At 47.1% G+C, this 13,845-nt stretch overlaps 1 protein-coding gene across 3 annotated transcripts in view; it reads left to right on the forward strand.

The window, feature by feature from the left end:
• Positions 1–13,845, forward strand: part of EPSTI1 (epithelial stromal interaction 1) — a 252,994-nt gene that overhangs the window by 76,938 nt on the left and 162,211 nt on the right. For all 3 annotated transcript variants that reach the window (XM_063952858.1, XM_063952859.1, XM_063952860.1), the window contains one exon: positions 1,122–1,195. In XM_063952858.1, coding sequence (XP_063808928.1) covers positions 1,122–1,195 — 74 coding nt within the window. The remainder of the gene's footprint in view (positions 1–1,121; positions 1,196–13,845) is intronic.

The raw sequence follows: 13,845 nt of genomic DNA on the forward strand, positions 1-13,845 counted from the left end.
GTGCCGGGGAGCGGGCGGCCGCACAGAGCGGCGGCCGGACGGAGCGTGCGGCCGGACGGAGCGAGCGGACGGACGGAGCGGAGCAGCGCAGCAGCAGAAGAAGCGGTCGGGAAGCAGGAGCGGGGCAGTGGTAAGTATTGTTTTTGTGTGTGTTTGTGTGTTTGTAAGCGGCGACGGGGGCACTGCAACAGGGGGCAAAGAAAGAAGGGGGCACTGCAACAGGGGGCAAAGAAAGAAGGGGGCACTGCAACAGGGGGCAAAGAAAGAAGGGGGCACTGCAACAGGGGGGCAAAGAAAGAAGGGGGCACTGCAACAGGGGGCAAAGAAAGAAGGGGGCACTGCAACAGGGGGCAAAGAAAGAAGGAGGCACAACTACTGGGGGCAATGAAAGGGGGCACAACTACTGGGGGCAATGAAAGGGGGCACAACTACTGGGGGCAAAGAAAGAGGGGCACAACTACTGGGGGCAAAGAAGGGGCATAACTACTGGGGGCAAAGCAACGGCAGCATGTTTTTATCTGGCACTGTGGGGGAATATCTGTTACTGGGGGTATATGTGGCACTGGGGGCACAACCCTAGCAACAAGCATTACCCCTTGGCAACAAGCATAACACCTACCGCATGAAACCCCTGGCAACGAGCATGACACCCTGAGCATGAACACCCCTGGCACCGTACATTTCCCACCCTAGGCTTATACTCAAGTCAGTCATTTTTCCCATTTTTTTGTGGTAAAATTAGGTATCTCGGCTTATATTCGGGTCGACTTATACTCGAGTATATACGGTATTCTCAGTAAAGCGCTGCGGAATATGTATGCGCTATATAAATAACTTGTAGTAATAATAATAATAATAATAATAATAATTGTTCCGTTGGGTGCCAATTACACAGAGCCACCAGCAAAATAATTGATTCACCCCCCTGAGTCAAGAATAAAAGCAGTCACATTGAGCAATCCAACAAGCTCCTAGGAGGGCTGTAAAGCTAGACTTCCTCCTTAGGTGGTAATGCGGCTTTAAATTACCATTGTACTGTATTTTGAAATGTATTGCCTGACTATTTTTCATGTAGTTTGTTTGCTTAATTTACAGTATTTACTGTATTCTGTTTGTTGTAGGAGGAAGGACGTCAGAGTCAGAAGCAAGATGGCAACAACAACAGATGCAGTCTCAGTCCAAATATCAAAAAATGGTTTGTTTCAGGTTATAATTTTTTTAGGATCTTTACATACTGTAGATAACAATACTTTCATATATGAAATGTGAGATTTTTAGTTGCTGTTAGTTTGGGTCTAATATGAAAGGATGTACTATCTGATGGAAATAAGTTAGTAGGGGATGCGGTCAAGATGCCAGCTGTTGTGATCCCGGCAGTCGGAATGCCAATGCCTGAATCCCGTCAGGGCCAGGAGACTAACGCCAGAATCCAAACAGCTGGCATCCCAACCGTAAATTTAGCTGGGGGGTTAGGGGCGTGTGTGTGGGGGGGTGTTTAGATTAAGGCGCCACCCAGCGTGGTTAGGGTTAGGCTGTAGCTGGAGGGTGGGATGTTTAGGGTTAGGCACCACTGGGAGAAGGTTAGGGTTAGGAGGTGGGGGATAGAGGATAACAGTCTTACAGTACCTCCCCCCGTCGGGATTTCAACTGTCAGGATGCTAGTGTTGGTATTCTGATACACCGACATCCCATACACCAGCAAATCATACTCAACCAGTTAGTAGTTGATTGGGGGGAATACAATTGTTTATGTGCACCCAGATGTGCCCGATCTCCCGTCTAATGTGACGGGAGATCAGGGGACGCTATTCAGTTGTTTTTTTATTGTGTCCATCATGCCCAGAAGTGCTGGGTTTAGCTGCGTAAAACAGCTAAACCAACTAAAGTTGTGAGCGCGATGCGAAAAGTGCTGTTTGGGCGCCGGCAGCTGTTTGTGCCCGAACGGAGCAACAATTGAATTGCTCCGTCGGGTGCCATCTACTGACAGCCAGCGTGAAAAACATATGATTTCCCCCCAATGTGTTCATCTGTTGAACTGGTCTAAAAGTGTATGCATTAATGTGTCTTTAACCAACTGCACTCCTGCACTAATTGCACCTATAAACCCTTGGCCAAATCTGCTTAATTTGGCTGCATATACATGTACAGTGGCATGAAAAAGTTTTTGCCCCATTCCCAATTTTTTTTATTTTTGCATATTCATCACACGTAATTGTTTCAGATCTTCATGAATATAAGACAAAGACAACTTGAGTAAACACAAAATACAATTTTTAAAATATCTAATTTATTGAAGGAAAAAAGTTATCCGATTCCTATATCACCCATGTGACAAATTAATAAACTCCCTCCCCCCAAATGTAAAAACTGGTTGTGCCACTTTAGTGGCTCCCAATTAAAAGCTTCTGATTGTTGAAGGATGGAGTTGTTCCTAAATGAAGCATCTATACCTATGCATGTATGGCACTGTCTTGTTACTGTGTATGAGCATCACAGTGAGTATACTGTACCTCTGTATAACCATACCGCTACCCAGTGGTGGGATTCAAATAAATTAACAACAGGTTCTATGGCCCATGGCTCCTCAGTATCCCCTTTGCAGTGAAGTGGGACTAGCAGAGGGGGAAAGGTGGGAGTAGCAGAGGGCGGAAAAGTGAAACAAGCAGAGCGGCGGAAAAGTGGGACTAGCAGAGGGCAGAAAAGTGGGACTAGCAGAGGGCGGAAAAGCAGGACTAGCAGAGGGCGGAAAAGTAGGACTAGCAGAGGGCAGAAAAATGTGACTAACAGAGTGGTACTAGCAGAGGGTGGAAAAGTGGGAGTAGCAGAGGGGAAAAAGAAGGAATACATATACAGGGCCTGCACTTGACTCCTGCACGCTGGTGGTGGGTAGCTGACCACCCCACTGCACTCTGCTGTCCGCTCCCGCAGTCACACCCGCCCGCCAGCACAGACCGCAACAGGGCAATGCAGCCGCGTCTCTGTGTAGTACTGCAGAGTTCCTCCACGCCCAGTCCACCCTCTCTCAGCGTCTTGACATGCTTACTGCGCATGTCAGGACTCAGGACACTAGGGAGAGGAGGAATGGCCAGGGCCAGGTGCGGAGGAACTCCTGTTGCGGTCGCTGGCCTGTGCTGGCGGGCGGGTGTGTGGGCGGCGCTCATTAGCAAACGGTTCGCAGAACCATACCTAACATTAGGTATCGGTTCTGCAAAACTGGTGCGAACCGGCTGAATCCCACCACTGCCGCTATCCACACACATGACCGGCTGGTCCTCTGTATGCTCCACACCAGTGTGTAACTGTGAGTACGGTTGTACAAACATCTACTGCTACCCATCAAAGAAACCAAATAATATCTTACATTGTAGTAACTATTCCTCCAACTGGTACTTTAATACAAGCCCATCTCCATTTTCTTCATTTAGTTTAAGGGTATCTGGGTGGTAGGTTGACAGCACTTAGGTCGAAAGCAAATAGGTCGACCACTATTGGTCGACATGGGTTAGGTCGACATGAACAAAACGTCGGCCTTGTTAAAAGGTTGACATGGCAATGGTCGACACAGGAAAAGGATGTCATGAGTTTTTTACATTTTTTTTTTACTTTTTCATACATTACCATCCACGTGGACTATGATTGGGAATAGTAATCTGCACCTTGCCTGCAGCATTCAAGGGGACGCGGTGCACTAATTGGGGTTCCTGGTCATGTTCTGGAGAAAACAACACCAAAAACCATTTCAAAAAGTCATGTTGACCTTTTCATGTGTCGTTCTGTCCCATGTCGACCTTTTCATTGTCAACCTTTTTCCCATGTTGAACTTGTCCACATTGACCAATAGTGTTCGACCTATTGACAGATGACCTTATCCAGGTCGACCCATTGATCCATAACCTAGTTTAAGTGCTTACAGCAGATGGGTGTGTGTGTGTGTGTGTGTGTGTGTGCGCGCGCGCGTGTGTGTGTGTGGGGGTTTGTGGGGGGGTGTATTTGGGCGGTAATGGACTATTAATTTAATTATGAGAGATATTTATTGGTCGGGAGATGGTTGGGGCAATTTTATATACATGGGGAGTGATAATAGTGTCCAATTAAGTAAAGCTGGAGTAATGCTAGGGGGTTTAGGGGCTAATACATAATTATTTGTCTGAGTTTGTAGAAATGGGAGTACTATTAATTAAATGTGAATATTTTTACACTTGTAAGGGGTCCAGGCTGTCTAGTATAATGGTCATTGCGATAATCTATGGTGGGTGAGATAGTGTAGGAGAACATTTGAATCTTGAGACAGCCCAGGACCACAGAATAAATGGAGCTGGCGCTGGTACCTTAATGTAACAGGACTAAACATGGGTCTTTACAATGTAGATGTCCATCTTTATTCATGCAAGTCAAGGATGACTATGAAATACAGGGGCTGGGGGTTTTGGGGTTGGTGTTTGCCAACCATGACAGAAAAAGCAAGCTTTATTTCAGCAAAACCTGCTTTATATTAATGTGGTATAAGGATGGGGTCAAAACATCCGAAAACTTAATGGGAGAATGTAATAGGGTGTAAGAATCAGAAAGCAAGAGATTTGGGGAGAATTCTAATTTTTTTTAAAGTGACAATCATTTACATGGCAAATCAATCTGGCTTTGCCATGCAAATTCTTGCCATTTTTTTAAAAAAACTGGAGAATTCTCCCAAAATCTCTCACTTTCTGATTCTCACACCCTGTTACATTCCCCCTGGTGTTTTAGTTCCTGCATCATGTCCAGTAATTAGATCTACTGGTAGGTTGATGCAAATCTGATGGATTCCAGTAACATTTTCATTAGGAAAAACAATTTTGTGGGCTCTATACACAAAGATTTATTAGACCCATCTGGTAGGAACAAAGTGAGCTGAGGGTTATACACAGAAAGGTTCTAGGAGTTCAGGGTCCAAACCCTGCCAAAGAGGCGCTTCCAACATAGTTTGGCTGTGCTCACTACAGTAGTATCGGAAGCACAGCATGGTGTGGCCGCACACCCTTCGTACAGTGTCCATCGATTCTCATGGCCGGCCGTGTTAAGAACAGGATACATTATTAATAATGACTGTAGTTGAACCATTCGAATACCCAAGCTTTTTCTGGCATCCAGGGACAGTGAACTGCTGTAAATGCCTGTTATGCACACCAGTGCCTGCAGGAAAGTACTGGTGTCAGAACTGTTATGCACTCCAGTGTCTGCAGGAATGTACTGGTGTTTGAACTGTTATGCAAAACAAATGGACTCACAGACAAACTGGGAAATATGACATAACGTACACAGAAGGTAATAGGGTAACAAAATACACACAAAGTGAACAGAGAAGCCCAGAGGCTAAGGAACTGGGTATCTCCCTTGTATTAGAACTGCACAGATGGAAAAAGCAAGATGTTGTGTTTTAATACGTAGAGAACCCGAAATGCTGTTGCTAAGGGCAACAGCAAAACCCTAAAGGGTTACCAACGGGTGTGGCAGTAAACTCCTTGGTCAGAGATGGAATGATAGACACAAGGAGAGTCTCCACAATCCTATTTCTCACTTGCAGTGCACAGGTTTTAGCTTACTGCCACTAAACTGACCCCTGACACCTAGCACAGTGAGACAGGATTAGACAGGCAAGTCTTAGAATACAGCCGCAAACTTGCTAAGTTCACAGAGTAGTAACAGAACCCCAGCAAGCTAAACGACTGACTCCAGTCTTACTGCTAGGTCTGGATTGGCAGAGTGTAATACCAAATCCCCAGGCCTATTTGCAGTAAGCAACAAACAAATACAAAGCTACACAGTACTGGCTAACTTTCATGAACTGACTAACCAACAAAGATTCAGCAGCATCTGCTTACCCTGAAAAGAGGCCTTATAAAGCAGGTGCTGTCCACGCCCCACTCAGACCTCACAGACTGTGAGCACAAAAACCAGCACCGGATCCCCTGCCGTGCACAGAGCCTATAACCACTGCACAGCAAAAGACCCGAACCGGAGTATCAGCTGCGCTCAGGTTACTCCACTAGCACTTGTCTCCCGGTTGCCATGACGACGTGGCAGCACAGGGCAGGAGACCCTAACAGTACCCCCCCTCTGACGAGGGGTCAAAGAACCCCTACCACCGGGTTTATCGGGGAACTGCGAGAAGAAAGAGCGTATCAGTCTGGGGGCATGAAGATCACAACTGCGCACCCACGACCGCTCCTCCGGGCCATACCCCTTCCATTGCACCAAAAATGACAGCCGACCCCGAACCACCTTGGAGTCAAGAATCCTTTCAACAACAAACTCCCTCTGGCCACGTATCAGAAGAGGGGAAGGTCTTCCACTGGAAGAAGGATTACTAATCGCCCGTTTTAAAAGGGAACAATGAAATGTTTTATTGATACCCAAAGAACGGGGCAGATCTAACTGAAATGCCACCGGATTGATAACCCTGGTGATCTTATAAGGGCCGATGAACCGGGGCCCTAACTTATGAGATGGCTGTCTCAACTTCAAATTCTTGGTAGACAACCAGACGAAGTCTCCTAATTTGAAGCTGCAGGGTCTTTTCCGCTTATCAAAAACCCTTTTGGTCACTAATGACACAGACACAAGGGCTTTCTTCACTTTCCGCCAAATACCTCTAAGGACCGAAACCACAGAGGAACCACCAGGCGTGGAGTCCAGGGGGTCAAAAGAATTGGCCTTAGGATGATGCCCATACACACAAAGGAAGGGAGAGATCCCTGTAGCAGAGTGAGCTGCGTTGTTATAGGCAAACTCCGCCATGGACAGATGAGCAACCCAGTCAGTCTGACACTTGGAGACATAACACCTGAGGAACTGCTCCAAGGACTGGTTCACCCTTTCAGTCTGCCCATTAGACTGCGGATGGTAGCCTGACGACAAGCTGACAGAAATCTGGAGATCGGAACAAAATGCCCTCCAGAATTTGGCCACAAACTGGGATCCGCGGTCAGAGACCACATCAAGTGGCAACCCGTGGAGACGCACAACATGCAGCATAAATAATTCAGACAGGCGTCTGGCTGATGGCAGCCCAACCAGTGGAACGAAGTGCGCCATCTTCGAAAACCTGTCAACGACAACCCAGATGGCTGTCATCCCCGAGGATTTGGGCAAGTCCACCACAAAATCCATTGAAATGTGGGTCCATGGCTTAGATGGGATAGAGAGTGGATGTAATGGGCCAACAGGAACCCCTCTAGGAGTCTTATTTCGGGCACAGATGTCACATGCCCGAACCCACTGATCCACATCCTTAGCCACCGAGGGCCACCACACCGCCCTAGATAGCAACTCCCGAGTTCTGGCAATACCCGGGTGACCTGCCGACTTCTTGGCATGGAATTCCAGGAACACTCGCTGTCTTAACCTAGGAGGCACAAACAAAAGACCTACCGGAAGGTCTGGAGGAGCCTGCTCCTGTGCTCTAAGGACTAATGATAAGAGGTCCTGGGTAATGCCCACTTTAATACATGATGGGGAAACAATGGGCAACGGCTCCTCGGTGGTCTCCTGGATTGGAGCAAAACTCCGCGAGAGCGCATCAGCCTTGATGTTTTTTGACCCAGGGCGATATGTTATCAAAAAATTAAAGCGAGCAAAAAACAAAGCCCATCGTGCCTGCCTGGCATTGAGACGCTTCGCTGACTCTAAATATGCCAGATTCTTATGGTCAGTGAGAATTGAGACCACAAACTTAGCCCCCTCAAGCCAGTGTCTCCACTCCTCGAGTGCATCCTTAATAGCCAACAATTCCCGGTTACCCACGTCATAATTCATCTCGGCAGGCGAAAATTTACGGGAAAAGTAAGCACAGGGATGAAGGCGATTATCAGACACTCCCATCTGAGAAAGCACTGCCCCAATACCCATCTCAGAGGCATCCACCTCCACCACAAAAGGACGCTCTGGATCTGGGTGTCGCAGCACCTTGGCCGAAACAAATGCCCTTTTGAGACGGGCAAAAGCTGCTTTAGCCTCACAAGACCAGTGAGCAACATCCGCCCCTTTCTTAGTGAGTGCCACCAAGGGCGCCACTATAGACGAAAATCCAGCGATAAATCGTCTATAAAAATTCGCAAAGCCCAGGAAACGCTGAAGCGCCTTCAAACTAGTGGGCTGCACCCAATCCAGGACTGCCTGTACCTTGGAACCCTCCATTTGGAAACCTTCTGGGGAGATAATATATCCTAGAAATGCGATTTGCTGAACTTCAAATTCGCACTTCTCCAGCTTCGCCCCAAGCCGGTGGTCTCTGAGTTTCTGGAGGACTAAGCGTACATGCTTCCGATGTTCCTCCAGGGAATGGGAGAAGATTAGGATGTCATCTAAATATACAACTAAGAATCTATCCAAATATTCCCTGAGCACATCATTCATGAAATCCTGGAAGACTGCCGGGGCATTACAGAGCCCAAAAGGCATCACCAAATATTCATAATGCCCTGAGTGGGTATTAAAGGCAGTCTTCCATTCATCCCCCTCTCTTATTCGGATTAGATTGTACGCACCGCGTAGGTCAATCTTAGAAAAAATGGTGGCAGTACGAAGCTGGTCAAACAAGACCGAAATGAGAGGCAGTGGGTATGAGTTTTTAATCGTGATACGGTTCAATTCCCTGAAGTCGATGCAGGGTCGCAACGAACCGTCCTTTTTACCCACGAAGAAGAACCCCGACCCAACTGGAGACTGTGAAGGTCTGATAAATCCCTTAGCCAAGTTCTCCTGAATGTACTCTGCCATAGCCTGAGTCTCAGGACGTGACAGGGAGTACAACCTGCTCTTGGGAAGCTTAGCATTTGGCAACAAATCAATGGCACAGTCATAGGGGCGATGGGGAGGTAGTACCTCTGCAACTTTTTTGGAGAACACGTCCGCAAAATCTGCATAACACCCTGGCAATCCTGGCAAACTTAGCTGCGAGAGCCTGACTGGAAGGCTCAAGCAACTCCTGAAACAATCAGTACCCCAACTAAGAATCTCCCCAGAGACCCAGTCAAATTGAGTATTGTGGGCCCTTAACCAGGGTAACCCCAACACCAATGGGGCAAAAGTACAGACAGTCACATAAAAGGACAATTTTTCAGAGTGTGTGGCTCCAATAAACAAAGAAATCTGGCTAGTGCAAGAGGTAATTTTACCTTGGGATAATGGTTCCCCGTTTAACCCACAAATCTCAATTTCCGATGCCAAGGGTACTAAGGGAACAGAGTGTTTCAGGGCGAATTGGCGGTCCATAAAAACCCCGTTGGCCCCACTGTCCACAAAGGCCTCAGTCTTGACAGTTTGACCGAGGATCTTCAAGGTCACCGGAATGATAAAAGTCTTCTTGGGAAATTCTGACTTCTGGCCTGACAGGATATTTCCCATCACCCTCAGGCCCTGAAGTTTTCCGGCTTTTCTGGGCATGATACTACCACATGACCTTTATTCCCACAGTACAAACACAACCCCTGCTGTCTCCTCCGCGTCTTCTCACGCGAGGAGAGGCGGGTAGCCCCAATCTGCATAGGCTCCTCAGAAAATTCCTCAGAGTCTGAGGTTCCCTTGGGAAGGAAGGAAATCTCAGTCTCCCTTTCAAGCCTACGCTCTCTCAGCCGTCTATCCACCCGGATGGATAACTGCATGAGCTGATCCAAGCTATCAGGCAAGGGATATTGTACCAGTTGGTCCTTTATCTGGTTAGAAAGACCTCTTCGGTACTGGTGTCTCAGGGCTGGGTCATTCCACTGGGTATCATGGGCCAACCTCCGAAACTCCGTACAGTAAACCTCAACTGGCCTTCGCCCTTGCTTAAGGATCGAAATCTGAGCCTCGGCTGAGGCCGTCTTGTCAGGGTCATCATACAACATGCCCAGTGCCGTAAAAAAAGCATCAACACTTTTAAGCGACGGACAGTCAGGCTGCAACCCATATGCCCAGACCTGTGGGTCTCCTTGTAGCAAGGAAATCACTATGCCCACCCGCTGAATCTCCGACCCAGAAGACTGAGGCCTAAGCCGGAAGTATAGCTTGCAGCTCTCCTTGAAACAAAAGAACTGCGAGCGATCTCCAGAAAAACGATCCGGGAGATTTACTTTCGGCTCCTTAACCCCTGCAGGTGCTGCTGCTGCGGGAGCTCCGCCAGCAGCCTGGGAGGTGTGCATTTTAATGGACAAATCATTAAATTGTCGAGTCAGGACCTGCACCTGATCGACCACCTGTTGCAACGTATTTTGAGGGGTATGCTCCATATTCCCACAAAATTTCAACAGGAGTATTGGGCTGCTGAATATGTTATGCACACCAGTGCCTGCAGGAAAGTACTGGTGTCAGAACTGTTATGCACTCCAGTGTCTGCAGGAATGTACTGGTGTTTGAACTGTTATGCAAAACAAATGGACTCACAGACAAACTGGGAAATATGACATAACGTACACAGAAGGTAATAGGGTAACAAAATACACACAAAGTGAACAGAGAAGCCCAGAGGCTAAGGAACTGGGTATCTCCCTTGTATTAGAACTGCACAGATGGAAAAAGCAAGATGTTGTGTTTTAATACGTAGAGAACCCGAAATGCTGTTGCTAAGGGCAACAGCAAAACCCTAAAGGGTTACCAACGGGTGTGGCAGTAAACTCCTTGGTCAGAGATGGAATGATAGACACAAGGAGAGTCTCCACAATCCTATTTCTCACTTGCAGTGCACAGGTTTTAGCTTACTGCCACTAAACTGACCCCTGACACCTAGCACAGTGAGACAGGATTAGACAGGCAAGTCTTAGAATACAGCCGCAAACTTGCTAAGTTCACAGAGTAGTAACAGAACCCCAGCAAGCTAAACGACTGACTCCAGTCTTACTGCTAGGTCTGGATTGGCAGAGTGTAATACCAAATCCCCAGGCCTATTTGCAGTAAGCAACAAACAAATACAAAGCTACACAGTACTGGCTAACTTTCATGAACTGACTAACCAACAAAGATTCAGCAGCATCTGCTTACCCTGAAAAGAGGCCTTATAAAGCAGGTGCTGTCCACGCCCCACTCAGACCTCACAGACTGTGAGCACAAAAACCAGCACCGGATCCCCTGCCGTGCACAGAGCCTATAACCACTGCACAGCAAAAGACCCGAACCGGAGTATCAGCTGCGCTCAGGTTACTCCACTAGCACTTGTCTCCCGGTCGCCATGACGACGTGGCAGCACAGGGCAGGAGACCCTAACAATGTCTTGTATACAGGACTAACTATTCTGAAAGCTGACTCACGGGGCGGTATTCAAATGATATATCACGCTCAATCTCCTTTCTATCCCCGTTATCCCCGTTATCACTAATATTGCACACATAGTAATCAGGCTTAGCTGTGTAAAAGGATGGGTGCCCTCGCCATCCTAGGAGATAGCGAGCTGAAATGATTATACCATGCCCATCAGCAGAAATAGAACGGGTGTGGAAGTGGGTGAAAAGAATTGAATACCACCCACAGACTTATATTGTAAAGATGTGATTCAAAAAATCCACCTTGGAGAGAATTACATCATGCAGCATTCATATTGAAATTTAGCTTGTCCTTTTCTTATGACTGGTATATAAATATTAGCTAATTCAATTAGAAATATAAATGTGAAAGGTTGCTTATTATGACACATTAACACACAACAGTATATCTGACACATTACAATTATAAACACAGACACAAAACAATTATTTGCCAAGGAAAATGTTTCATTCTCTTTAATGAACAAGTCATTTATTAAATATATGCATTACTATGATATATTATGTAATCACTGAACAGCAAGAATAATAATGCAGGTGATTATTACTGTTGTCACATAGCCTTTGTTCTATGTTTAACACCATAACATTACTTTTTCAGCAAGGCTTTTTATTCTTTGTTGTAAATTTTCTGAACATACAGTACTTGATCACAAAGAAAAGAGACTGTCTGTAGCCTGCAGTAGACATGAGGAATTTCTGTAATGATCAGCATCATTGATCAGTGTGTTAGATAGAAGACAATACCTGGGAGGGAACTAACATAAGTGGACACAGGGGCGAAAATACAGGAGACAATGGAAGGCAGTCGCCTCTGGCCGCCAACCCTGAAGGGAGCACGCTGACCTCTTCCTTTGCTCCAGATGCTGCTGAGTGGTTAAAGTGAATGTGGAGGCAGGGCCCTTCCGACAGCAGCCAGCACCTATGAGGAGAGACTTCATCACTCCACACACTCTAACATCCCCCTCCTCCTCGCAGCTGTGCAGGGGGCACAGGGAGCCACAGAGGGGGACCCTGCCCTTAGCAGATGACCTGGGCTGGGCCCCTCTAACAAGCCCTGGCCCCGGTAATTAGTACACCCCCCCCCCCCATCTGGAGTGTTAGTAGTGAATGTAGACTGGGGGAGGGGAGTGCACCAACAACTATCTCGCCTCCACATTCCTAGTGTGAACATACACCTCTGAGTAGACATACTGTAATGTGAAGACTGATTGATTATGCAGTGAGGGAATATGGTTTGTGTTCGCAGCTAGACTGATCTGGTAACCAAGGGGATTAGTCACTAGAAGAAAATACCCTGAAAAGCTAGTATCAGGATTCAAGTGATGAAATTCATATAGAAGAATCAAGCTAGCTAGTCACATATGCAGGACTGAATACCAGAAGTCATGCAATCAGGAATGAGACAAAGCTAAAGAAATAAGAATCATGAATAACAAGCATGGTGAAGGCAAGGACCTTTTGGTCAAAGCATAGCTGGGGAACAGAGTGTGCTTCTGGCCCTTTTTTTCTCTTGGACTATCTTTGGAAACTCACATGAACCTAAAACTTGCATAATATAGGCACCTTTCAGTCCATAGGCCTCTCTAGCACTGTCTGTGTCTGGTTCACCTCTTACCTTGTTAAACAAGCCTTCTCTGTGTCTGCCTCCAGGTCCACCTCACCCCCTGCCAACCTCCCGGTTGGTGTCCCCCATAGTTCTGGGCTTGTCCACCTTCTCTTCTCCCTGTACACCTCTTAATGGATGCGCTCATAAGCTCTTTCGGCATTCAATACCACCTCTATGATGATGATACACACTATACCTCTCCTCCCCTGACCTCTCCACCTCTGTCCTCACTCTACCATCTCCTCCTGGATGTCTGAGTGCTCCCTGAAGCTCAGTATTAACAAAATTGAACTCATCATCTTTCCCCCATCCAGAGTCTCCTTCCCCCAATATCTTTATCACTGTTGACAACACCATCATCTCCCCTGTTCCCCAACTCCACTGCTTGGGTGTCACTCTTGACTCCTCCCTCTTCTTTGCCCCCCACATCCAGTCTCTGGCTCAATCTAGTTGTTTCCAGCTATGCAACATCACTCGCATCAGGCCGTTCCTCTCCCACAGTGCGACTAAACTTATTATCCACTCACTAGTCATCTCACGGCTTGACTAATACAACATTCTTCCCACTGGCCTCCCACTCTCCCATCTTGCTCCACTCCAATCTGTTCTCAACCCCGCAGCTATCTTCCTTTACTGTTGCTCCACATCTGCCACTCCCCTTCGACAAAACCTGCACTGGCTTGCATTCCCCTACAGAATCTTCTTCAAATTCCTCACCCTCACATACAAGGCCCTCTCTAACTCTACTGTATCTCCAACCTCATCTCCCTATATACTCCCTCCTGCCCTCTCTGGTCGGCCAATGACCATTGCCTCACCTCTACCCTGTTCACTGCATCCCATGCAGAAATCCAAGATTTTGCCTGCACTGCCTCCCTTGACTGGAACAAGCTCCCTTGGTCTACTAGACTCTCTCCAACCTTGCAAACCTTCAAACAGGCACTGAAAACTCACCTGTTCATCAAA

Source organism: Pseudophryne corroboree, chromosome 2 (genome assembly GCF_028390025.1).
Source record: "Pseudophryne corroboree isolate aPseCor3 chromosome 2, aPseCor3.hap2, whole genome shotgun sequence".
Taxonomy (NCBI): Eukaryota; Metazoa; Chordata; class Amphibia; order Anura; family Myobatrachidae; genus Pseudophryne; species Pseudophryne corroboree.